The sequence below is a fragment of the Pithys albifrons genome, chromosome 19, assembly GCF_047495875.1.
Source record: "Pithys albifrons albifrons isolate INPA30051 chromosome 19, PitAlb_v1, whole genome shotgun sequence".
Lineage (NCBI taxonomy): Eukaryota > Metazoa > Chordata > Aves > Passeriformes > Thamnophilidae > Pithys > Pithys albifrons.
Genome location: NC_092476.1, coordinates 4,412,551 through 4,438,897, shown reverse-complemented (window position 1 = coordinate 4,438,897; position 26,347 = coordinate 4,412,551). Strand labels below are relative to the sequence as shown.

The 26,347-nt window shown below is 41.3% G+C and overlaps 1 protein-coding gene and 1 long non-coding RNA gene across 3 annotated transcripts; one reads left to right on the top strand and one right to left on the bottom strand.

Annotated features, from left to right (window-relative positions):
* Window positions 1-323: 323 nt before the first annotated feature.
* On the bottom strand, window positions 324-1,857 carry LOC139680785 (uncharacterized). Its single transcript, XR_011699414.1, has 3 exons — window positions 1,715-1,857; window positions 1,496-1,533; window positions 324-1,356 (listed from the first exon to the last, which is right to left on the bottom strand). It is a non-coding gene; the product is annotated as an uncharacterized lncRNA (long non-coding RNA).
* Window positions 1,858-2,432: 575 nt separating this feature from the next.
* Window positions 2,433-22,567, top strand: CSNK1D (casein kinase 1 delta). Of its 2 annotated transcripts, none has more exons than XM_071573331.1 (10): window positions 2,433-2,779; window positions 6,661-6,771; window positions 8,302-8,450; window positions 8,938-9,166; window positions 9,408-9,578; window positions 11,050-11,198; window positions 11,726-11,897; window positions 12,200-12,339; window positions 17,509-17,575; window positions 21,519-22,567. In XM_071573331.1, exons 1-9 carry the CDS (start codon window positions 2,704-2,706, stop codon window positions 17,539-17,541), a joined length of 1,230 nt encoding a protein of 409 aa, XP_071429432.1. In that variant the 5' UTR covers window positions 2,433-2,703; the 3' UTR covers window positions 17,542-17,575; window positions 21,519-22,567. The 2 variants fall into 2 exon arrangements, with proteins under 2 accessions (XP_071429432.1, XP_071429430.1); XM_071573329.1 differs by lacking the exon at window positions 21,519-22,567 and adding an exon at window positions 19,376-21,507.
* The last annotated feature ends 3,780 nt before the right edge of the window (window positions 22,568-26,347 follow it).

Below are 26,347 nucleotides of genomic sequence, written 5' to 3'. Positions count from 1 at the left end.
CCCGATGTCCCCCCCGATGTCCCCCCATGTCTCCCCTTGTTCCCCCATGTCCTCCCTTTTGTCCCCCCATGTCCCCCCAATGTCACGTCTCCCCGTGGCCGAGCGGTCCCTCTGCCCACACGCCGGTTCGAATCCCGCCTCCTCTGCCTCGCCGGCGCCGTCTGGCGGACACGGCCGGGAACTGCACCGCAGTCCGGCGCCCACCACCACCACCAATGCCCGCCGGGGCCGGAGCGGCGAAGGCGCTGCACGAGTCGGGGAGCGCCTCTTCCCCTGTAGCCGTGCCTTCCACTCCCACCATCGCCCAACAGCAAAAGCTCTTATTTTATTTTTATTTTATGTTATTTTGAGTTTCTCTTTCATTATATTCGATTTTTTTAAGTTTGATTTTTTAATTTTTTTAACTTAATTTTCTTTTTTTTAAACATTTTATGTTACTTTTTTTTTCATTCTCTGCCTACTCCTTCCAAACATTCCTTCTGTGCCCTGTTTAGGAACACAGGTTTGACCCCCAAATCTCCCCTGAGCAGCTCAGGTTTCACCCCAGAATTGTCCCGACCTCTCCCGCTCAGAGAACCTTGTTTTTGCCCCCCAGAATGTCCCTCGCTGATCGCCTCGGTTCTGCCTCCAAAGGTTCGTTTCATCCCCCCGGGGGCGATGGGAGGCCACGGGGCGCTGTAGTACCGCCCTTCGATCAGCAGGCGGCAGTCGGGAGTCACTGAAGTCCCGGCACACGCACCGTTACCGCGGGATGCGGAGCCTCAGGGAATAGACTGCGCATGAGCGAATCCTTTTAACCACGTGATGGTGACGGGCCTGCCTGTTATGCGCATGCGTAATCCTTGCCATGGTGAGCACTCCGGACTCAGATCACAAGGTCGTGAGTTCGAGTCTCGGTGGAGACCGTACCGGGCAGTTAAAGCCTCCCTGCCATCCGATCCCGTCAGATCTCGGATGCTCAGCAGGGTCAGCCCCGGTTAGTGCCGGGTGCTGTAGACAGTCCTGAGGACTTCACTGTCACCGTCCAAGCTCCGCTCGGCCGCGGCAGATGGACCTTGGGACTTAAACGGTGGGGCCAGTTCTGCGCACGCTGTGCCTCACCTGAAAAATCCACTGCGCAGGCTCGAAGGGCACACCCCCACTTGGGGAAAGCCCTTCCCAAATCTTCGTTCGCGAAGTTTGGCCATACACATACATACATACGTACAATCCTTGCCATAACTTTTACCCTTAAGAATCACGTGCTTCTTTGCTTCAGTCAGCAGCTGCGCATGCGTGTCCTTTGGTGCCGCCCGCGCGTGAGCCACCGCGCGTGCGCATTGCATGCTGATCCCCACCGGGCGGCAGCAGCAGCGACTTTTATCCCCAGCCGAGAGAGGCCGAACCAGATCGAACGAAAATCACTTTTTAATTTCATTTTTCTTTTTTCTCTGCTGCTGGAAGAATTTGACAGTTCAGACGTATTTTTGTCTGTCTCCCTCCCTCCCTTCCTGACCTTTATTCTGTAGCTCCAGTCGCTCGGCTGTCATCCACCTAAGACAGTGAATTAATGGGTTACAGCTGTTACAGGATGAAGCTTCATAAATACCCACACCACGGCCATGCTGTGCTTCTGGTTCCACAGGCAGGCCCTGCCGTGCGCATCGCTGCAGGACTATGCTAAGAGGAATCCTTCCTCACCCGGAGAGGCAGAGGAGATCCCAACGCTCCTTACCAGCAAGAACGACACGGTTTTCCCCTGAAATTTGCGGGGTCATGACTCAGATTTTGTCCCTGGCACTCCGCGGTCAAATACGCGCTCATCGGAAAGCAGCGCTGCCAAAATACACCCCCACCACAGTGACCCACAGCCGCACAGACGGCGACGACCCCCGCCCGCGGAGCGCTGTGGGGCTGCACGGGCCGCCTCAGCAGTGCCCGCCCCGTCCCGCCCCGGCAGCGCCCGCCCCGGCAGCGCCCGCCCCGGCAGCGCCCGCCCCGTCCCGCCCCACAGTGCCCGCCCCGTCCCGCCCCGGCAGCGCCCGCCCCGCCCCGGCAGCGCCCGCCCCGTCCCGCCCCACAGTGCCCGCCCCGTCCCGCCCCGGCAGCGCCCGCCCCGCCCCGGCAGCGCCCGCCCCGTCCCGCCCCACAGTGCCCGCCCCGTCCCGCCCCGGCAGCGCCCGCCCCGTCCCGCGTTCCCCCCGGCCCCAGCAGCGCCCGCCCCGCCCCGCCCCAGCAGCGTCCCCCCCGTCCCGCCCCGGCAGCGCCCGCCCCGGCCCGCCCCACAGTGCCCGCCCCGTCCCGCCCCGGCAGCGCCCGCCCCGTCCCGCCCCACAGTGCCCGCCCCGTCCCGCGTCCCCCCTGGCCCCGGCAGCGCCCGCCCCGGCCCGCCCCGGCAGCGCCCGCCCCGGCCCGCCCCGGCAGCGCCCGCCCCGGCCCGCCTCAGCGAGCGCGGAGGGCGGCGGGCGGAGCCGGCGCCAGGGAAGTGAGGTCACACATGATGGCGGCGCGGGGCCTGCGGGGCTGAGGGGCCTTTGGCGCGGGGAATCCGCGTCCATCCTGCCCGGGAGCAGCAGTGGCGGTGCCCCCTGTCCCGCCAGTATCGCGCCGCCCGACCAGAGCCGCGATGGCATCGGGAGCCACGGCACTGTGAGGCATCAGAGCGCCAGCCGGCGGGCGGGGCACAGCCGCAGAACCGGGGCGCGGACGAGCCGAGCTGCCGCCATGGAGCTGAGGGTTGGGAACCGGTACCGGCTGGGCCGGAAGATCGGGAGCGGCTCCTTCGGCGACATCTACCTGGGTAAGGAGGGTTGGTTCAGTGTGGACTGACCTGGTGGTTCCGCGGCTCTGTGGAGAACCCCGGGGACCGGTCTGGGTCGGGCGCTGGGCGTTTCCCTTTCCCAGGCCTGCTCACGGTCCCCGGCGAGGTTGGGCCGGGGGCGACCCCCTGGACCTCTTTTCACCCCGCTGTAGCTCAGGCTTCGCTGCTGACCAGTAAATCCCTTTCGGTGTGAAACACCTTGCTCGGGACACAGCGGTGGCAACGTAATGCTTCGTTGACATCGTGTCCTAATTTGGGCAGTGCGGAAATCGGGAATTTTGGCTTACTTGGCAGCCTCTTTCCATTGTCTGGTGACCTTGGGCACGGTTTGCATCTGTACAATAGGGAGAGGGGTAAAAACTGCCTAATTTAAAAAGGGGAAAAAAAGCCAAAACATAACATAAACCCCAAAAAACCCACAACGCACCACACTGGGAAGAACGTTTTGGGGAAGAAACGTGTGTCAGAGGTAAATATCCCTGCAGTGGACTTGGGAAAATTGCTGTCACGGGGATGTTTGTTTCTTCTGAGGTCTAAAAATAATTCCACAACTACAGGTGATTTAGGTTGCAGTTAAAAAAAACTTAAATCCTTAAAAGAATCCTCGTAAGTTGGCTAATCCTCTTGCTTGACTGTCACCCTAATCGTGATTGCCATGCAGGTGTAAAATGTCCAGGATTGGAATTAGTTTTGCCTATGCTTTTCTACAGCTCTCTGACATAGTAGCTGACTGCTTATGGTTATGAAAAGCAGGAGCAGAAGGTGCAACACGTTTTGGAAGCGGGTATTTTTAAAATGCCCTGTATGTTCTTCAAACTCTCAAGCCATATGAAATGGGTTAAATCCAAAGACGTGGGGATTTTATATCCTATCCCACAGAAACAAGTTTGTACACTGCCTTTGGAAATGGTGTTAACTTTGGAAAGCAAATCAAGACGGGGCCGGGGAGAAGGTGGAACTTGGAGGGGCTCAGGTGTATTAACTGCGTCCTTGGGGTAGGTAAAAACAACCCCACTTGTCAATGTTTGTGATCCGTCTGACAGTGCCTGAAGGACGAGGGGTGGGGGGTTTGTGGACAGCAGCGGTTCGTGTCGCAGGGCTGGCATTGCAGAGCGAGTCAGGAGCTAAAGCTGCCTGTTCACAGGTACTGAAATGCCGGTTATCCCTAACACAGATCACACGCCTGCTGGAAAATCCACGTTTCTAACTTACGATATGTGGTTGTCTAGAGGCAGAGAACGTGATTCTTCCTCTCTGCAATGCCTGCATGGAAGATTAAAGATTTGTGAGAAGGATTATGGTAACACTTGTGCAAAAACCCTTGTTAGCCACTGTTGGGATTTTGAGTGGTGATTGAGACATCAGTTAAAATCTGAAAAGTCTTAGATGATTTGAAAAACTCCAATATTTGATTACTGCTCAGATAAATCAGTTTATATTGTAGTATACATTTATATTGTATATTTATATTGTAGTATACATTTCAAATGCAAGCAAAATAAACCTTTTTTTTATTTGTCACTTTTGTATTTATTTATACCAAGTTGCACAGGAGGTAACAGTTTGCTGTATGTTACTATTAACACCATGCTGAATTTTGCAGGATAAACCCTCCATTTTTTACATTCATTTCTAAATACTGTCATGAATTTACATTCAGGGCTTACTGAAAATGTCATCCCTGAGCCAGTAACTACCATAGAAGTACCTGAATGGAAGATCCAGCTGGTGGCACAGGTTTATATTTCCAGGGGAAATTACTGTCTCTCGAGAACTGAAGCCTTTTGTAGACCCCCATTTAGTTTGCTTGTAATTATCTTGTCAAACAGACTCTTGAAAACTGTGCTGTTTATGATAATGAAATGTAGTTGGCTTTTTAAAAAATCAAATTTCTGCTTGGTTGTTGAGACTGTAGAGCAGCCATACGTGTCTTAACATACCTTTTAAAGTTATTTCAGAAATCATGAATTATTTTTTTAAGTACACATGTCTTCTGGTAGCCCTCTGAATTTGTAGATTACTTCAGTATATGTCCAGCTTGGTTTGATGCTTGGAAATGGGAAATTTTATTATTTTTGCCTGTGACCAACCCCCAGTTTTTATTTTTGTTTTAAATGCAGCTACAAGGGTGTTGAAGACATTCCAGAATAGAGGGGAGGAACTTCCTCCCTTTTCCCACTCCTTCCCTTTTCCCATTCTTTGGAATAAGGAGCCAACAACACTGTCAGTATCGTGCTCCTTTCATATTCTTTCATATTCTCCCTCATACCCTCACAATTTGTCTTCTGGAGTTTGGAATGGAAGTCTGTGGGACAGGATTTGGAAATGTCAAGACTCTTGTAAATAATGGAATGTGGACAACTTGAAGAATATAAAATTTAGTAGTTTGCCTCAGTTACCTTTCCGAGGAGGATATGAAAGAAAAGGATTCCCAGATATACCACCTAGTATGAAAAATGGACAAGAGTGAGGTGATCAAAGCATTTGTTTTGTTTCCCAGACCATGAGGTCAAGTGGAAATGAGTCACAAAGAGATTCCAGTCATTGTATTTTCCTGGTTCTTTGCATTACGTGTATGTTTTTCTTAAGAATCAGTTTTGGCTTAAAATAATGTCCAAGGCCTTCCTTGCAGTAGAGGATTTTGTTAATTCCAAGTAAATTGGAATTTTTGAGTTTAAAAGAAAATACTTTCACGACTCTAGACTTGCTTTTACACTTAAAAATGGTGACTTCTCATTATATGCTTTTCATTATCTGTCCCAATTGGTTTATGTGACTCCCCAGAAGGTCATTATGGAACTGGCAAAGGTACAAATAAGGAAATAATATGGAGTAATTAAAAAGTACTTATGCAAGGAATTACAAGAATTTTTGAACTCTGAAAAGAGTCAAAGGGAAGTGAAGCAGAGTAATAGTCTGTGCAATCTTAATCGTGGCAAAAGTGAGTACAAAAAATCGTTTGCTATTATTAATGTAAAAAAAACCCTAGTGGACCTCAAGTTAGGCTTTTAAAAGTGGAGATCAGATCAAAGAGCTGATGTTGTACTTCATGTGATCCTTGACCCTGAGGTAATGCAGAAAAAAGCCAAATTCTGAAAGCAGAGACTTGGCAATATATCTAAAAAATGTTGCATGTTTCCTTTTGCCATTTCCTGTTTCGCTGTTCCAAAGTTGCTTGGCTGGGAGAGCAAATATTTTCTTGACTTTTGTTTTTTTTTAAGAATGTCAGGTTTTTGCTACTTACATTTAAACTTTAAAAGTGACCAGCAGGTAAGTCAGCTTTTTCAGTCACTTGGTTCCCGAGACAAGAATTTAATGAGAATTAAAGAAAGTTTTTTCAGACTACAGATTCTTGGTTCCAGATAATCTGCCTTCCAACCACTTAAAATCATAAGGTGTCAGGATACATCTGAAGGATGTTGAGATTTAGGAAATTTGTAGTCTGTATTTCCAAGGCATAAGAGGAGGTGATTTGAATTCCTGACATTTCTTGGGCTGGCAGGGATACTGCCAGATGTGCAAATATTCATTCTGAGCACTTACACCACAAACTGGAAGTGGAAAAACACCCCTGAGAAGATGTCTTCTTTTTGGATGGTTTTGTTTTTAATGGGATAGCATCAATTTTGTCTTATTGTGTTACAGTGTCTAATAGTTGTCTTTTTAAAAGTCAATCTGTTGGGGAGTATCTCTGAGGTTTCAGAAGAATTTTTAGATAACTGTGGCTGAAAGTACTTAATAATGTCCTGATTGTTTGCCATTGAGAAATAGTTTGTCAATATTGGGTTTGTTTTAGTCTTGACAGAGGAAATGCATCTTAAAAATAATTTGACCAATGTTTTAAATTCTTGTGATTTTAGGAACTGATATTGCTGCCGGAGAGGAGGTTGCAATTAAGTTGGAATGTGTGAAAACCAAACATCCTCAGCTCCACATCGAGAGTAAAATCTACAAAATGATGCAGGGTGGAGGCAAGCAAATTATTTTCTTTCTTCAAAGCTTGAACTGGTTTTACATCTTTGTATCTGCCACCTGGGAGTATTTATGTGCAAGATGTCTTTGGACAAATAAGAAGGGGAAAGGTAGCAGGATAGGTCAAGGGTGGCACCTCAGCTCTTCTGCAAGAGATGTAGAGTAGCACGTTCTGAATCCACAGCCACCAAACCTCACAGCAACCACTGAGGTCCTCCAGTGTTGCTCATGGTGCCACAGTATTAAAATGTGAGGACCTTGTGGAACGTAAAACAGAGTTTAGTCCCATCTAGCAGTACACTCATTTAGTTTTGATTCTCGTGGGTCAGATTGTAACTGCTGATTTGGACAACTTCACACCTGACTTGCTTATTATAGTAGCACAATTCTAAACTGTTTTAATTCAGATTAATTTTTGGTGTGTGTGTTAGCAGTCTTTTCTTCCAAGTTAAAAATATTTCTTTGCTATGAGAATTCAAAGACAAAATGGCTTTAGTAGTGGAGAATAGGAGTGAAGTGACTTCACAGCTCCCGCGTGGGACTCCGCTACGGTGACTCCCTCGTGTGTTTTGGAGTTCTGGAAATGTAAGATTTCTGTGCAGTTCTGCAGCATAAACCTGGTGTAGTTAAGTTTTGCTTTTGTTTCATAGTCCCTGGGATTCTTCCCAAATGGGGCTATGGTTTGCTTAAAGATTACATTCCTCACTATATCTCAAGTGCAAATAATAATGTCTATTTGCATTTAGGTATTTTTTAATTCCTGCCTCATTCAGTTGCCACTTGTGTGTAACTGGAATAGCTTTCATAGAGTAAAATGCTTCCCTTGTGGCCTTACTGAGGCTGTGGTGGTGGGTACTTTCTGAGGATGAATGCTGTGGCAGAATGTTAAGTCTTTAACTGACTTTCATGCTCTTGAGCTTGAAGGTATAATGCATCTCCTAAAAAATGCTATGTGGTAGAGGTTCCCCAAACAGCAAATACCATGAAACTGAAAGAAAGACAAGTATAAAGAAAGGGTGAAAATTCATTGCAAATTGAAATGAAAGAGACTGGTAATTTGTTGTGATCCTTAAGGCATTGAAATGAATGTAATTTATAAGGCCTTCTTCAGTGATAGTATCTAGTGGTTTGTCAGTGGCTTTATTTTCAACTTCCATTTTGTGCCTTACTGGAGTCTTGTAGACTACATGAGTATCAGTATTTGTAAAGTGCTTAAGGTTTGAATTCAGCAAAAATGTTCAGTGCTGTCAAATTACAGCCTAAGTACAAAGACTGGGAGGTCTCTGGGGAACAGGAAAAAGGCTATTTTAGACCTCTGTTGCTATTATTTTATATTTATTCTGCTGGAAGTTACCAAACCTTTCATTGTGGGATGTCTGAAGGTAGCATAAAGTATGTACAGCTTTACTGTAAATGCAAACATTCACAGTAATGACCCTCTTAGAGTTCACCTTAAGAGCCTTGAAGATATGTGGATATGAACTGTATAAATCACATTGTTATACTGAATAAACTGTTCTTTTTTCCAGTGGGCATTCCCACAATTAAGTGGTGTGGAGCTGAAGGGGACTACAATGTTATGGTCATGGAGCTGTTGGGACCAAGTCTTGAAGATCTCTTCAATTTTTGTTCGAGGAAATTTAGTCTCAAGACAGTCCTACTACTTGCTGACCAAATGGTAGGAGACTGTTTTGTTGTTCTTGGTGGTGCAGTATGTTGGGATATTAAAATTTTTTGAGAAATCATAACTACATTTTATTTTTGTAATTTAGAGGTGGATAGGCTGGATCATTAGAGAAAATACTCAAAGTTAGTTCTGTTTCAGTACATCCAAACTATCCTGTCATAAGTGATTACCAAGTCTTAAGGAATTTTTAAAAACTGAACCAGCACTTCTTTGCCAACCAGGTGTTGCACTGGTGAAACACAAAGAAAATTCCCCCAAGAAAGTTTTTAAAACAAATATAAAGTAGACACAGGGAAAGACCTGGAAAGAAGGTTTATCTGTTGTTCTCTAGATTATGTTCTCTTTCATGCCCTTAGATTTTACAGTAAAAAGGTTTTTTGCCTCCTTTACTATTAAGATGGCATTGCTATTGTTTTTATAAGAGAAGGGTGTGTGCCTAACTCGTTTCTCAACAACGTTTTGGTTTATCTATATTTAGATTAGTCGAATTGAATACATTCACTCTAAGAACTTCATCCACCGAGATGTGAAGCCAGATAACTTCCTAATGGGCCTGGGGAAGAAAGGCAATCTTGTCTACATAATAGACTTTGGACTAGCAAAGAAGTACAGAGATGCTCGGACTCACCAACATATTCCATATCGTGAGAATAAAAACTTGACAGGAACTGCCCGTTATGCATCCATCAACACTCATCTTGGAATTGGTGAGCTGGGAAAAGCAACAAATAGGAACTTTAAGTGTCAATGTAATGCTCAGGAATTAGTGCATTTTTAAATAACTGTAAGGATAGAAGGCTACTTCTAACACTGAGTTTATTGTGGGCATAGTAACTCTAAGCTGTCTCTTGTTTTTCTAAGGGTTTCTATGACAGTCTTGTTGCACAGTCGTCTGTTTTTCCAGTAGAAGATGAAACCTAATGAGTTCACTTTTTTATGCTGTTGTAGAGCAATCTCGCAGAGATGACTTGGAGTCCTTGGGCTATGTACTGATGTATTTTAACCTGGGCTCCCTCCCCTGGCAGGGATTGAAAGCAGCAACAAAGAGGCAGAAATACGAACGTATCAGTGAAAAGAAAATGTCTACACCCATTGAGGTTTTGTGTAAAGGATATCCTTGTAAGTTGCTTTTTTATGACACTAGGCCTACATGTTTGTGTTTTAATGGTACTTAATCTTTTCTTTATGCCTAAATTCTACAAGTCTTTTTGACTTCTCTCACTTTTCCTCCCCCCACCGCCCTGCCCAGCATCCCTCCCCTACCCCCCACAGTTTGGCACATTTGTGGTAAAATACTGTGCTGTCAAGACTGGGATCTTTGTGTTCATCCAGCATTTCTAATTATCCCTTGTCTACATTCTTCGTAAGTAATCCTTGTGGTGCCCTCGAGTTGAAGGGTATTTTGGTACACCTGATGTGCACTCTTTCATGTGCATATATTGGCTGAGTAACTCAGACAAACCACCCATTTCTATATGTGTGGGTGGTGTTTGTTGGATGAATTGGATTGCATAGGCAGATGCACCTTTTACCTGTCACAGTTGTTTCACTTGTCATCCCAGGTTCATCTAGTTTGGCCTGTTGAAGGTTAGCATTTGTGAGAGGCACAGGAAACCCTCTTAGATCCTGGCATTGCTCCTCAGAGCTGTTCTCTTTCTTCGACCACAACAGTAACAAGGCATTTTTGAGTCCTGAAAAATCAAATCTGTTTTAAAATTTCTTAACACTAACTGTCATCAGAGAATATTTTCATTTCATGGAGAGTTCCGTCTTTTCTTTGCACCCTCTTGGCTTCAGCAACTGGTTACAAGGAAAAGAGCTACAGTTTTTGTTTGGATTGCAGGAAAATTCATTGTCTTTGATATGTTTCAAATGTTGCATCATTCATGTTCCCTTTACATTCATGAACTATGTTTTTTCTCAGGAGTTAATGGGCAGGGAAGACTAATCAACTTTACTTGTACCATTTGTTAAAATTTTTTCCTTAATGTAAATTATTAGTATGGTATTTCATCTGGAAAGACTTAAAGCCATGTGTTTTGATGCTGCTGTTTTCTCTGATGTATTGAATGCACTGCTGTTCAGGGTTTTTTTGGCTGTGTAACTAGTACTGTGGTTTCTGTCTAAAAACAAGCTTTCAAACGATTAAAAAATGTAGCACGACTTAGATGGGAAGTTTGAGTCCCCTGGTTTTCGTGTGGTTTGGGAGGTAGCTGAAGTGGCTCAACAAAGAGATGCTGTTCCGTGTCCCACAAAAAATTGTGTTAAGTCTGCTCAAAGCAAGTTTTAAACCTCTTTTCCCTTGCCAACTCTTGGTTAAAAAACTGTCCTGTCGGGTCCTCTCTGCTGTTGACAAGTGAGATCTTTGCATACTCTGTGATAGACTATTTTTCAGGGTTGTCTTGATAGATGGTTTGTAGTGTTCCCTTTGGTAGATTTCTAGTATTAGGTCACTATTCTTTTTCTTATGTTTAGGAAATTCCCCACTTTTTGGGTTTCAGTTCAAAGTGGTATGGGGTCTTTTTTATTTTTAATTATAAAAAGCAAATATGAAGCTGAAGATAAAAACCAGACTTTTCTTTAATTCCAGCTGAATTTGCCACATACTTGAATTTCTGCCGTTCTTTGCGCTTTGATGACAAACCGGACTATTCGTATCTAAGGCAATTATTCAGAAACCTCTTCCATCGACAAGGGTTCTCCTATGACTATGTGTTTGACTGGAACATGCTGAAATTTGTGAGTAGCTGACATCACTTTCTAAAACTTTTTAATGGTTTTGGTTGAGTTTTTTACTAGTCAGTTTTGAGTATCTGATACTGTGAGATTGTCTTCCCTTTTTCCTCCTGGTGGCAGCATATGAGGAAAGGCAGGAGATACAGGATCCATCATATAAGGGTTGAATAACAACTAAGTTGAAATTACAGGGTTTTCAGTGTGGAAGGTTTCTGAGGGACTTTCTTTAGAGCAGTCACCTGGTTAGGTTGTGGAATCATTATTTTTATCCCACCTTGATCTTCAGCATGGATCATTTGCAACTGTTGGGAGGGTGTCCACCTGCCATGGCAGTATGTGTGTACTTTAGCATTTTGAAGACTACACCAGCAGTTGTATGAACAAAATTTATGGCAGTTCCCAAATTTTACCAAAATAATGCCCTATCAAACTTCATGCGTTTTTCAATTCTTTCTTTTTGGTATTTTTATCCAAACATAGAGCTGTAAGCTCAATAATCCCCCAAGTTGTTCACTAGTCTTGACCCGCAGGGTGCAAGCAGAGCAGCTGAAGATGCTGAACGTGAAAGGCGAGAACGAGAGGAAAGGTTAAGACATACACGAAATCCAGCTGTGCGTGGATTACCCTCCACTGCATCTGGCAGGCTGAGAGGAACACAAGATGTAGCTCCTCCTAGTCCCCTTACCCCAACTTCACATGCTGGTAAGTGAGTACTTGGGTAGGTGCACCTTGTAGACTAATTTGGCAGTTTGTCTATAGTCAGGGCTTGGTGGTTTTTGTTTGGTTTTTTCCTCCCTTGCTTTTTAGTACGTTGAAGGTAATTATATTTACTCATTACATGCCAATTGATACATGAATTTCTGTGAATGTAAAACAAAGGCCTTGATTTCTCTTGTTTGAGTCTGTGGAATTTTTATTTGCAAATAGCAAGAGTGTAATTTTTCCAGTGACTGTGTTAAGATTGCATTTCTTGTTATCAGAATCTGATGCAGTTTTTCTCACAGCCAACACCTCTCCTCGGCCAGTATCTGGTATGGAACGAGAAAGGAAAGTGAGTATGAGATTGCATCGTGGAGCCCCAGTCAATATCTCTTCATCCGACTTAACAGGCAGACAAGATACCTCTCGCATGTCAACTTCGCAGGTAAAAAAAAATTCTGTGTATTTAAAAATGTCAGGGTGATTTGAGAAAGTTAATTTGCCAGAAGAACTTACCAGCTAACTGATGTGATTCCATACTGATTTTACAGATGATGTTTATTTGTGTAAATACTTGACATTTAACCTGAATGTGATGTGGCTGTAAAGAATTACTTTTTTTTATTCACCTTAACAGCAATAAGCATAAAATACTTAAAGTAATAGAGTCATTGGTGTCTAAGATGATGCAAAATCGTAGAGATGCAGCATTTTTATGTACAGTTATGGGATTTAACTCCTTTACTCACTGAGTTCTTTTTATCTGTTACCAGTGAAGAAGCAGAGTAAGAGGCAGTTGTGAGTCACGTTTCCAGATGAACTGAGCATAGACCATTGGTGCAGAAAAGACCAGAAATAGTTGGTAGTATTGGAAGGTGTAATAGTAAAGAAATTTAGCATAGTGCTCTTAATGCAGAGCCAATAGGAGGCCACATACCTGGGTGGGTGATGGATGGGTTGCAGAAGGTTCATTTTGAAGAGAGTGGCAGGAGGATGAATGATAGTGATTCATAGTCAGCACTAAAATCATCCTCATTGGTCACAGTAACTTAACAAACAGGCGCTAGGAATCATTCTTTTTAAGACTGACAGTGTTTAAATACATTTTTATCTCTTTATGCTAAAACATAAAAAGTTTAAGCTGAAATAGACCTTTCTCGGCGTATAGACACAGTCTTGTCTCAAGCAGTGCCTGGCCTGGCTTTTTACAACTTTTGGTCTTACTTACGGAGTGGGAATCACCCATACTATAGATATTCTGCAACATTGCTGGGAAAGCAGGGTGTTGGGAGGACTGGTGCAGTGACCTGGGGGGTTTCCATCGTGCCTCAATGCTGTGCTGGAGTTCTAACTGCATGATTTTTGTCATGGACTCATTCCTCATTGACAGGGTACATTGATAAAAATGCACTCGGTTCCTTTTGGCTTCCTCTTTTAGTTGGCAGAGTTTATTATTTTGGATAGTACATGTTCTTATATATTAAATCTTAGTGCTAGAAAGAAGGCTTTTTAAGATGGAGGCCAGATGGATATTTCTAATGAAGACTAAGAGTGAACTGGGTTGGAGAACCAATTCTGCTGTATTAAAAATGAAGTGGGATGTTTTGGGCTTTTAAGGTGAATTGGTTGTTTCAGCATGCATGTATGGCCAGGCTTTGTGAAGGCAGATTTGGGAAGGGCTCTCCCCATGTGGGTGTGTCCTTCGAGCTGTGCAGTGGATTTTTTAGGTGAGGCACAGCGAGTGCGGAACTGGCCCCACCCTTTACTCCTGAGGTTCATCTGCCACGGCTGAACGAGCCTGGATGGTGACAGTAAAGTCCTTGGGACTGAACCTACAGCCCCCGGTATTGCCAGGAGGTCTCCCATCCAAGTGCTAACCTGGGCTGACCCTGCTCAGCTCCCCAGATCTGACGGGATTGGTTGTCAGGGAGGAATTTAACTGCCTTTTGTTTCACCATGTAGCTGCACAGAAATCTGTGCTTGCACAAGGGATGAACAGTTGAGGAACAGAAATGACTGGACAAGAATAGAGGATAGGTGAGGTTTTCTGTGTTTGCTTTGGTGGCAAGTTTTGCTTATCTTAAATTGTTTGCTGAACAGCAATTCTTGCCACCAGAAATTCACGTACTGAAATATTGTTAAGTATTATGTAAAGAAAGAGAGTACAATTGTGCAGAGTGGTGGATCTTGGTAAATATGCATAAATACCTGATAAAAGAATGCCAAGAAGGTGCAGCCAGACTCTTCGCAGTCATACCTGGTGAATGGACAATGGGCGCAAATTGAAATATAAGAATTTCCATTTAGACATATGAAGAAAGCTTTTTACTATGAAAATGGGCAGAGAGTGTTACAGGTTGCCCTAAGAGGTTCTGGAGTGTCCCTCTTTCAAATTACTGGGAGCCATAGTAATATCCTGAGTGGCCTGCTATAGTTGACTGCGTTTTGGGTAGTGAGATTGGACTCCATGATTTCCAGGCATCCCTTTTGACCTTGCATGTTCAGTGAGGCTGTGATGCAGAGTTCTCCTCGAACCTTTACTCAAATGTAAAGATAGTTGGAAAAGTGTGTATGCCCGGGGTTTGTTTCTGGCATTCTGAGCTAATAACAGATGCTTTATCTCTGTTACTTGTCAGATAAATAAGTAATAGCAGTAACAGAAATAAATGCAGTGATGTCACTTGACTGTGTTAGAGAGGATATATCTTCAGATTTTTTTCTATGTTAATGACATGTCGCTCAATGTGCAGGTGACACTTTTTTAAACTTTGTAAGATATGAGTAATACAGGTGGGCTTTGCAGATACATTTTGGTTCTGCCTAGCTTGTAAAATGGGAAGACTTTGAGACTGTGTAGGACTCTGGGGGTTTTGAGCAGTCTTTGAACATCCAGATGTGTAATTTGTGATGTGGGGCAATGGTACAGTCTATCTTAATGGCACATCTCCATACCTGCCCTTTTAAACACTCTGCTCCAAGTATGAAATCACGTGGTTGACTTCTTTACAATGCCAGTAGCAGCCGAGTTGGAATCTTCTCGGAGTTTGTTAGAACTAATAATTCATCATCTGTTGTCTTCATTAAGTTCTTGACCAAGACACTGAACCACTGCTGGTATCTACTCATGGTGTCTGAATAATAGAATCACAGAATTTTCTGAGTTGGAAGGAACCCACAAGGGTCATCAAGTTCAACTTTTAAGTAAACTGCCCATACAGGAATCAAACCTTAGATGTTAACCAAGTTATCAATTAAAGACATGGGTTTCCAATTATCTTCATACCTTTTTCGCAATCAGGAAAGCCTGAACTATTCAAGTTACATGGCAGAGTCATTAACGAGAGTTTTGATTGGCTAGATATAAGACTATCAAAAGTCATGCATACACCTTCTTATCAAGAGAAGAGTAAAGAACAGCGACTGTTTGTCCATGCCCATTCCAAGTGTGTTAATTTCCTTAGCAAGTCTTAACTAAACATGCTACCACTGTTCCTTTTTGAGGAAGGGCTTAAACCATACTCCTGCTCGAAAGCAACTTTTAGAGTTTGCCATATACATCTACACATGTCTTCTGTTATGAACTACATTTGTTAGGGTTCTTATTTTTAACTTGATAAATTGGCTTTGTTATTTATTTGGATGCCTTGGTTTGGTAAAGCAACTGTGCATCTGTAACCTCCACCTCTACTCACCTCGAGGAAGGGCTAGTCAAAGATATAATGAAAGCTACTTGGCTTTAAGTAGACATTCTTAAAGTGGACTCCATGGTTTTATCTTTCTCTTTTCCAATTTGAGTACTGATCCATTCAGACTGAAACCGAAAAAGTGAGGCTGCGAATGTAGGTAATAGGAAGCAAAGTTCCCATATGGAAATTAGGTGTTCTCAGAGAACATGGAAAAGGGTCATTGGTAAGCATAGCAAAGTAAGTGTCATTTATTCCCCACATCCAAGATACTGTCCACGTAGCACGTAACTCATTAAAAGGACTAGGACTTTATAATGCTAAGGAAAAGTGTTTGTGTAGTAACAACTGGCATGTCTGTGAAAGGGTGTGTAAAACTTAGAAGTGTGTCTAAAGAAATTACGTAAATTCTGTGGCAATTGTTACTTGGTACTTTTCTTTGATTATATGAAGTGGATGCAACAGCAAAAAACCTGCAAGCTGTGAGTTGACATTAGTAAACATTAGTGAAAGTTGAGCAGTCAAGCAGAGCCTTTTCAAATAAAATGTGTATTACTGCAGTACTCCAGATTCTGGTTAGGATGAGGGAGTGGAGGCCATTGACTTATGTGTTAGAACTGTATCTATGGTAAGGAATGACTGAAGAGGCAAGTGTAATGTTGGAGAGGTTAGTGCGATGTCATATCAAAAGGGCATGTTTCATCCTTAAATTTACGTAGGAAACGCTAATGAACAGAAGTGGAGAGGTTGTTTTGTGTCATTAATGAGGTGGATTAGGAAGACATTAGTTTATGCAGGAGTTTCAAATCAATGTCTTTCAGTTTGTCTGAAGGGGAAGAGAACCTCTTGAGTTAGTTTGTGTAGTATCTGAGAGACAGTGATTTTAACAAGAACATTTATGCAGAAAACACTTGAAGAACCTATTGCTTAAGATTAAAGCCAAACACGTGAAGCAAGGCAAAATAGAGCTCTTAAGTGAAGGTAGTTAGCTACTAAAAGAACCTCTAAAATTAGTAGATCATCTGTCCTCTTTGAATCAAAAGTGGATTCATTTCTAAGTGATGTCTTCGAGTAATGCAAGCCGAAATTACAGGTTTATGTTCAATGAAGGGTTTTTATCTATATTGGACAGAAAATGGTACTGGCTCTTAAAAGATTGTTTTGCTCTTAAGCTCTCTAAGTGAATTGTTCCCTAAGTCTCCTTTACACGTAGTTTTTAAACATTAAGAGACCTAGTAAAGGAGGTAGTAAATGAGGTAATGAGTATTCCAGTAAATGCTACTTTGAATCAGTGCTGTTGATCCACACTGCACAGACTGCATCCTGAAAGCAGCAGTTATCTCAGGAGTCTAGTTATGGGTGAGTAGCCTTCATTTCCTTCGATGACAGGTTCAGTCTGACTGCTCATGGTGTACAGTAAGTTGTTTAATTTTTTTCTTGTATGTAGCATGTTCAGCACCCAACAATCAAATCCGTGCCAGATTCCTACTGGTGGTAGAGGTGGTCTGTCTATAGTTGGAAGAAAAAATTGGAATGCTGCACAAAGAAATACTTGATTAAGTCTTGCTGTCAGGAGAAGTTCTTAGAATGTATCCAACACCAGCATTGAACAACTTGAGGGTTATGCCAAACTTCCAATGCCTCTGCATTTTCCATTTCCTCGTCAGCAAATCTTTCTCCATATATGCATCTTAATAGTCATCGTACACTGCATTGTTCTTCTGACCCTGTCAGCTTTCTTTAAGAATTAATGATTTGTTTCTTTTGCCTATCTCTTAATATCATGGAAATGTCCTATACAAGTAGTCTGAAATCGGAGCTTCTCGAAAGATACAGTTGCCACTGCAAGTTCAAGTTGGATTTTTGTTAGACATCTTTATATATTGGGGCAGTGGAATTGTTACAAACTGCTGTGTTTTCCCCTACCTCAGAATAGCATTCCTTTCGAACACCATGGCAAGTAGCTGCTCGTCTCCTTTCGCTGGAAGGCAGCACTGGGTGAGTGCTTCTCATTAGACACCAAAACTTTGGATGGGGTGGGAAAAAACTCTTTGGAAACAACCGACTTTGCTTCTTCCCCCTCATGTGGTCTCATATCTATGCTTTCTGGTCAGATGCTTGATGAAGCACTGGTTTTTCTCTAACTTAAAAGTAAATGTTCTTCCAAAAGTTGAGTTAGTGCTGATGTTCAACTTGGACTCTTAAGCAGAATTGACAAAAGTAGTGACTTTCAAAGTCCCTGAAATTGTTCATGTATCAACAATAAAATAAAGTCAGTCTAAATTTTAGCTGTTTGAGACCTACGTGTCTTCCCAGGAATGTTGATGCAGTAGTATGTCATCTGTTCAAAACTGGATTTGCTTCAGAATCATAAAAGCAAAATACTTGTATGAAGACTCTGTTGACGATATTACTCAAATGAGGCTCTGTCTTGTCATAAATGGAATGTTCTACTACAGCCATGTCCATTTTTCACTGTTTATATTCTTCTCCATGCCTTACGAGCTCTCATTTTAAAAGTACACAGATGTGTTCAGATCTATATTTAAAAATACATTCACATACTATCAAAAACAGTTTGAGCATGAGCATCTCAGAAGACTTGGATTGGGGTATTTAAAACTCCTTTCCACTGTTCAGTGTTAGTAGCAGTTTCTGCCATTCTGTGTGCAGCTTTTGGCCTTTTAGTCTGTTCTGCTTTTGGCAATAAGGTTTCGTCAGGAAAATAAGTTTCAGTTGGAATCTGAACCTTAATGGCTGCAGGATGCTTTTTCTAAGTACTTCAGGAGCTTCTTTGCTTTGCTTCTTACTAAAAAAAAGGCTGTGAGATTTTTCTGTTCCTCGGTAAGTTCTGTTGTATAGCTCTGTCTGCTGTCTCACTTTGTCTGTAAAGCCTAAGCTTGCACTAATCCTGTATCTCTAGTTGGTAAAGAATCCTCTATTCTGTTTTCTCCTTCTGCTTCATGTGCTTGGCTGACTGTGCACAAGCTGCTTCGTGAACAGTTTGTAATAGTAAGAAGATCCAGCTGTAAATGGCAGCTTAACACTTCAAGGACTGATTATCAGGCCTTAGTGAAAATTTAAAAATATGTAAATAAATGCAAAACAACAAACCTAAAGCTTTGCATTGAAAAGCCTGTGTGGGGAAGACACGCCCATTGTGGTCTGCTCAGGGTTCTGCCTGCATTAGTTGGCCTTTACTGGATGCCTTAGTATTTGTAGCTGTTTACAACTGGAATGAATGATGAATACTGATCCAGCTGCTTAGACATCTCTCACTTTTTAAATTGCAGAGCTGTTTGGTTATTTTTCACTTTCATGGTGAAAGTGGTACTTTGATAATGTTACACTCTTATTGCAGTAGGTCAAGCTATGGAAATAAGTGGAATATCTTTTAACACAAGGTCCCATGAAAAGCTATTGAAAATAATGAATTTTAAGATTCTTAATGATATTTTTTCCCAAAACCTTAACTGTTCATTGAGTCTATTACTGTGCATTGGTAGTGTTTTCATTGGGTTTGTTCTTTCTTCTGCGCTTGTTTATGCTCTGTTCCCTTTCCTTCATAACATCCCCTCTTGCTGGACAGGGGAATTTTCCATGTTAACTTCTAATAAGAGGAAAATAATATGGAACTTTGTGTAGCTACAGGTAGGTGCAAAACATTATATAGCTCATTGGATTTTAAACTCACACACTTATTTTTGACAATAGATTGTTTAAAAGTACATTGAGAGACACTTGTGCGTGAACTGGAAGGATATGTGCTGATGTTGTCTTGTTTTTTGGCTTTGGTAGATTCCTGCCCGGGTAACTACCAGTGTTCTCCAGTCTTCTGTGCACCGATGAAAATTATTTTGCCATGGAGGACAGATAATGCATGGCTGATCTCCTGTGTTACCAATGGCTTTACTAGCAAAATACCCTAAACTAGAGTGGAAATTGGAGTTCTCCATGTGACCTAAAAGGCACTTGGAGGAACATGCACAGACTCCAGCAGCTGCCATTACAGGACGCTTTTGCCAGAAACCAAATGACCTTAAGAGAACCCTGTGATACCAGGGCTGGAAAAGAAGGATGGTTTACAGAGTTGTCCGCCTGTTATTGGATGGCCATTTCAGTTTTCCCTCCACAGGCGGCAGACTTTACCCCCTTTTTATTATTCTACTGTAACTATAAATCTTTTACTTGGTTTAAGAAAGTTTTTTGTATCATTTTGCTAAAATTATTGGCTTAATTCTCTGTAAAGAACTCTTGCTTTTGTCTGATTTAAAAATGTAGAATATAAACAAACCTGAACTAAAGACAATGACTTGAAATTTCTTGTTTAAAAGATTAGTCTGCCAGGGAACATGTAAATGAATCAAAATCATCTGATGTTATTTAAACTGTTTAATTTCATGTATGGACCCATTCTGAGTCAGTTTTCTCATGAAGTTTTTAAAACTGTTAGAAGTTTGTTTTGCTGTTTGCTGTCTTCATTCACACTGGACATTTAACCTTCTGTGTAACACAAAGGAATTTTTAATACTCAATTCTTTTTCATAAAAGAAGAGAACTGAGTACCCTGCAGGAGAGTCTTAAGTATAGTAAAGATTGTAGTGATGGATTTCTTTTTTTCTAAAGAACATGAAGGACAAAGTGAAAGACTGGCATTTGAGGGATTTAGAATTTGAAAGCTCTGCTTAATTAGCATGAAGGCTATTGCAGGTGGAAAATGGATGTTGCTACTGAGTCTTCAGTGAATTTGCATGTTTCGTTCAGTATCCACATGCTTATAAATAATTCAGTTGATTTAGGCCTTCTGTGACATGCCAAGACTCAAAAAAGGAATTGTTAAAAAAAAAACAACAATCCCCCCCAAAGGTAACAACCTTTTCATGCTGTGAAATCCTGACAAGTTTTACACTTCAGGTGCATACTGTAATTAATTCTTAATTATAATCAACCTGATCAAGCCTAAAATCATTAGCTAGGCATGAATGACTCAACAAGCTCAGGTTGTCCAAAAAACCTGCTGTTGGCACCTGTTGGTTATGGAATGTGGGAAATCTCTCATATTGTTTTTTACAGTAAATGGTCTCATAAAAGTAGGTGTTCTGTCTTCGTGGTACTTGGAACAGTATCAGAACTATTATGACTAAAATAATGGGAAGTTCCATGTTGGAAATGAAAGTATATACAGAGATTTTGTGTGAACAGTTAGGTATTTTGAGAAATTCTTCCCTGCTTGGAAACAATTTTTAAAGGTGTGTTGGTCTTCAAATTTTTATGGAGAGTTATTTTTACTGTTCAAGTGTTTAAAAATTCTTTTTTGCCCCTCTCAGAAGTCCACATAAGTACTGTCATTCTTCTTTGGATGTTTTCATAACATTAGCTATTTGCTTGTGTGTACTTCAGGTCAGACTGGGGAAATGTGTGCTTGGAGACAGTATAGTGAAAAAGCTTAAGAGGCTGATCAGTGGATAAGTTTGCATAAGAGAATGATTTCCTCAGTTACTATAAACTTTGGTATTATAGGCATGTGCACTACCATTTGAACAGTTTTACACTTCACTGTGCTTTTCTTGTAAATATCTGTGGTTAATAATGTAATGTTTGAGGGATTTACAAAAGCAGCCTTTTTATTTTCTCTGTATCTGGACCATTAGATTGCTACGCTATACTTAACAGTTGACTGCAGACTTCTAGAAGGGCAGTTTTTGTCCTTCATAGTTGTTAAATTCCATCATGCAGAAAATAGTTAGAATGTCTGTGTAAACCTGTGTATTGGAAACAAGTATCTCAAAACACTTCATTTGTACAACCGCTGTGTTTGTGTACTTTACAAGTTGTGTAAATACACTCATAGTAACTTCTGTTCTTCTTTGTTGTAACTTACTTACAATGAATCCTTATCCTTTGCTCGATTAAACTTTTCTTTTTCTCTTTTTTTTTAAAGGAATTTCTGTACCTACAAAGAGCATGGTCTGTTGCAAACATTTGAAGATACTTTCACAGAAGGATTTGATAGTTTGGTAGTTGTGATCAGAATGAAGCAGTTGGGGTATGCAGGAAGAAAGAGAAAGCATTAATTTCTTTGCTGACAGAAAGCATGTCTTTTGTATCTTTAAAGGTAAATGTGTTTGTTTGAATACTGCTTCATTTCAAGAAGTTGTTTGGGTTTTTTCCAAATGCTTTTACCTACCGCGTAATACGTGGTATTGATAGGCAGTATGGTAAGAGAATTGAGACTGGATCAGTTATGGGAGCTACGGTAAGAGCAAGAGAATTACTGAGCTCTGCTCACAATGCCCTGCATAATAAAATTCTGGCTTTTGCTGTGTGATTCTTAAAAGTCTTATTATAATCTGAGGGCAGATGCACTTTCAAGAATCCTTTGTGTTTCTTATGAGCAGGCCTTTAAAAGTTAAAAGTATATTTTAATTTATTCTCATAGTTTTCATTTAGTACTGGCTATATGCTTTTATGTGGAAAATACCCCCTGTGCTGCTGTTCTACATAATCTTGGATGGTTACAGAGTCTTTGAGTTCTTCATGATGGAAGTACTTTAAAAACAATTAAAAATAAATCCTATGCTTTAAGAGAGATATTAATTAAAAACATTTGAGTCTATATATTCCATGTTAACTTCACAGAAGTATTCAAAATATCCCTTGGCTGAAGGGATGTAGATGTCATCTTTTATTGTGCAATGGGGGGGAACTATCATAAGCACAACTAGTTGTCTTTGTTACCCCACGCCCCAGACCTGGGTGTAGCATTGACCCCCAGAGTGGAGCATACATGTTCATTTCAAGAATATCTATTTTCTCTTTGCAAAAGAATGAAATAAAAAAGGTATTTATTTTGTTCTTTAACTTTTGCTTTGCAAAAGCTGCACTTGGTGTGTACAAAATACTGAGTGAAAACAAACAGCACTGCTGGCTTGTTTAACAGTGCTGAGCCATCTGATCAGAAATGTAGATTTAATCTGGTTGTGAGGAATTGTAACCCATGAACTTAATCCTACAGCAAAGGGTTAATCATGAAATGGGTTAATAATGTGAAAGAATGCAGTACTTTGTTACTAAGAACAGTACATGTAGATGTCTACATTTAGGTGAGTGAGTGAACCTGCAGTTTTCAATACTTTTGTACCAGGAGAGTGCTCAGAGGCTGCTTCTCAGTAAGAATGTTTCACAGCAAAATCCTGCAAACTTTATCATCAGATATTTGCACAAGATCAACACTTTATGACTTCTCAGGTACTGATGTGTTTTTTCTTGCTTGACACTAGTGAGACCAGTATGCTTTGGTTCTTCTGTCAAAACCACGTGCTGCAGGCAGAGAGACAAGACAAAATGAGATGAGATCTATACATACAGAATCTACAAAAATATGTCTCCTAACAAAAATATTTAAGATCATGTTCTTTATTAATCTCATTTTAGGAGAATTCTTGACTCAAAATGCATAAGATCTAGGTCTGAGATACATGTAAGCATAATGGGCAAAGAAGAACGTGGTAAAAGGAGAAATGTGTGGATCATTCTAAAGAATCAAGCCCTAGTCTACTGTGTCCTTGCTGTTATCAATCCAGGATGCTTGGGGTGGGATGTAGAACAAAATAAGAGTTCATTTGGGACATTATGCACTAGGAAGAAAATGTTTAGTCCTGACCATAACAAGAAAAAATACTTTGTTTAATTACAGTCCTTAGCTTGGTTTGGATTTGCAAGTGCTACAGGCACAAAGGCAATGCAGAGCTTCTGTTATTGCCCATAATCCTTAAGGAGAGCATAAACCACGGGAATTTGTGGTCATGCATAGACTTTTTCCTTAGAGGACCCCAAACAGCAAATGTTTCTCTGGTCTCACTGCTAAGAAATTGTGTTTAAAGTTTGTCTGACATTGTCAGCAATGGATCTTACAGCACATTTTCCAGCAAGACTGAAAAGTCTTCTGCTATTTAAGAATTTCAAATACTAAACCCTAGATACACTTCTTCATTGGATTCAGAGCTTTACTGTGAAACGCTTTAAACTGCGGAAAGAGTAGTAGATGAAGAGTCAGAAAAGCAAGAGGTATCCTTTCTTAATGCACCAAAGCATTCATCTGGGGCAGAGAGGAATGTTACCAGCTGGAATGTTGCTGAGATGATGAAGTAAGTATGGTGATCAGGCAAGGAACAAACGGTGTATAACCAGAGGTAAGTGGCTTTTTACTCTGCTTCTAACTTGTCGGACTTCCTGACAAATACAGGACAGCTGATCTCACAGACTGTGTCATTAGCAAAGTGCTTTTAAGAGCCTTGACTTTTTAGTAGATGTCCCTTTTTCCTGCTGACACGAAGACAAGCTCTATTCAGAAGCATTGAGAAAGCTGCTAAAATAATAGTTTCCAAAGCTGTTGCTTCTCATATGCAGTACTCTGCTGTTGTCATGGTTGTTTACTCTTCCAGTGTTGGTGGATCATGTTCCTTCAACAGGTCCAGCAGCAGGGAACAACACTTTTCTCTGCAGCAAATGGCCTTACTTCTTCCTTACAGACTGAAGGAGTACCAGAGGCAAAGATGAACTCTGTCTTTCTGTCACAAGGATGGGCTGCTAATAAGTTCTCAAATTTCAGTCCACCCAGTAACACTGATTCCTGAAGCAGCAGATCTGCATCTTGATCTGGCCAGGGGAGTAGCAAAGCATTTGATTACACCTTAAGTCTTACCAATTTAACTAAACTAGCACAAAAAAGGTAATCATATAATTATTCAAACATGAGGTTTTCGGTAAACTAGACCTATGATCTTTTTGGTGTAAATATACAGAGAAACTGTTGAAGCCAAGCTTAGAGAGATTGTTCAAAATTTCTCACCAGGTACTCAGAACTAAGCACAAGTGGGTGTCAACCTTGTAGATAGCAAAAGGCAGGCCTTGTTACATTGAAAAGACTGCAATTTTGATTCATTTTGGTGTAGCCTTGAGATAATAGTTTGAGGAGCCTGTCTTAGTTGGGATCCAAAAAAACCACCATCAGTGTATTCTTATGCTCTGTTTTCATAGTTTTCAAGTTCTAAAGAGCAGCCCTTGACAATAGTTTGGTGGCAGGTCAGTACTGAAAATATTCAGGGCTTTATAAGCATAGTAGTTCATAAAACTTGACCTGCAAACAAAACCTGGAGCATTCCTCAGAGGAAAACAACAATAATTTTTACACAGACCAGCACAGAATTAATAGCTATTATTTTAAATTAGTTGATACTTTAAAATAGTGTTCAGGATCATGTACAGCAGCAGGACATACCCATTTTGGAACTGGCCAAACTATGAGCCATGGCAAAAGCAGTCCCCTTGCCCACATTAAATACTGGCTGCCTTTCAGCCAAGTGTCACTTCTTTGTAATCACTGCCTCCTATAGCTGTTTGAGCATGTGCAAATGGAGCATCATTTCCAAATCTGGGTGCTAAAGTTATTTTCTCAAACCCGCAGTTGTTCACAACCAGATAAATATTTATTCACTACATTTGCAACAGTTTGCTAGAAAAGCATAAAAGAAATCTAAGTATAAATACACGTTACGTTAAAGTGCATTAACACGAAACAAAATTTCATCTCACTTGCACAAAATTAAGGTGTATTCCCATGATCCTAAAGAAAGTGTGGCAGAGACACAGACCCACATAGATAAGTGGGCACTTAACCCCGTAACATGGAAGAGTTTGCATTCTGCTGAAATTCCTCAGTTTGTGATTGTCCACCAAACTAAACCTTTTCTTTGGGATGTACCGGAGGTGCATATGTGAATTCTGGTTTTGCATTCTGAAGTTTGATTGCATTTTAATACTTTTAGTTCTGCTGAGGTCTTCTAGGCTCCTGATAGCTGTAAGATACTTACTTAAGAGTTTTTAAAAAAGCAAGCATCTTTGTATAGGAGGAGGAGGGAAATAACTTTAGCTTTGCTCATTGGCTAATAAATGGGCAAACTGTTCTACTCTGCTGGGTATTTTGCAGGTTTAGTATGTATAGATTGATACATGCATACACATAAACACCTCTTTATATCCTGTGTGTTACTGGCATTTTATACACATTTATTCTTGCATCAGGATGATAAGGGCCTAAGGTCCATTACACAATCAGACATACGGTATTTTAAGCCTATAGAATGTGTGAATAGCTAAAATGCTTCCAAAATTTTGTTCACTTGTTCGGTAAAAGACTGTTCATTGGTTTCAGATAAATAGTCTATGAAAACTGTCTTTCAGCAACTTTATAGTCTTATTACTTGGACTTTTTTCCACTTGTATTCTTTGATTGTTTACTTTGTGGACTTCTTAGATATATTCCTCAAGTAACAAAACCATCTGATGAAATTACATTTGTTTCAATAGTGTATGGTTCAGGAGATTATAATCTTTGGATGTTTGGCAATTCAGTTGCATAATTACCTGCATTCCCTTCCCTTTCCCTCTCCCTTTTTTCAAATCACAAAATTTTAACCAGGGGGAGGTTGAACAAAGGTTCGCCTGGGTAGATGTTGCATGAAACTGTTCTTGCCTATGTCCCTGGGCATTAGTGCCTCTTTAGCATTGCTTTATGACTGACCATGCATATCCTCAAAATACATGGAAGAGCATATGTCACAGACTGTTCTTAAGGGGATCTCACTGGTGTTGGGATTAAAGAAGTAGTGTACCAAAATACCTGGTGGGATATACAAAATATATTTTATATATATTTATATGTATGATGATATTTGAATATACAATAAGCAGATTTAAATTAATAAGCCT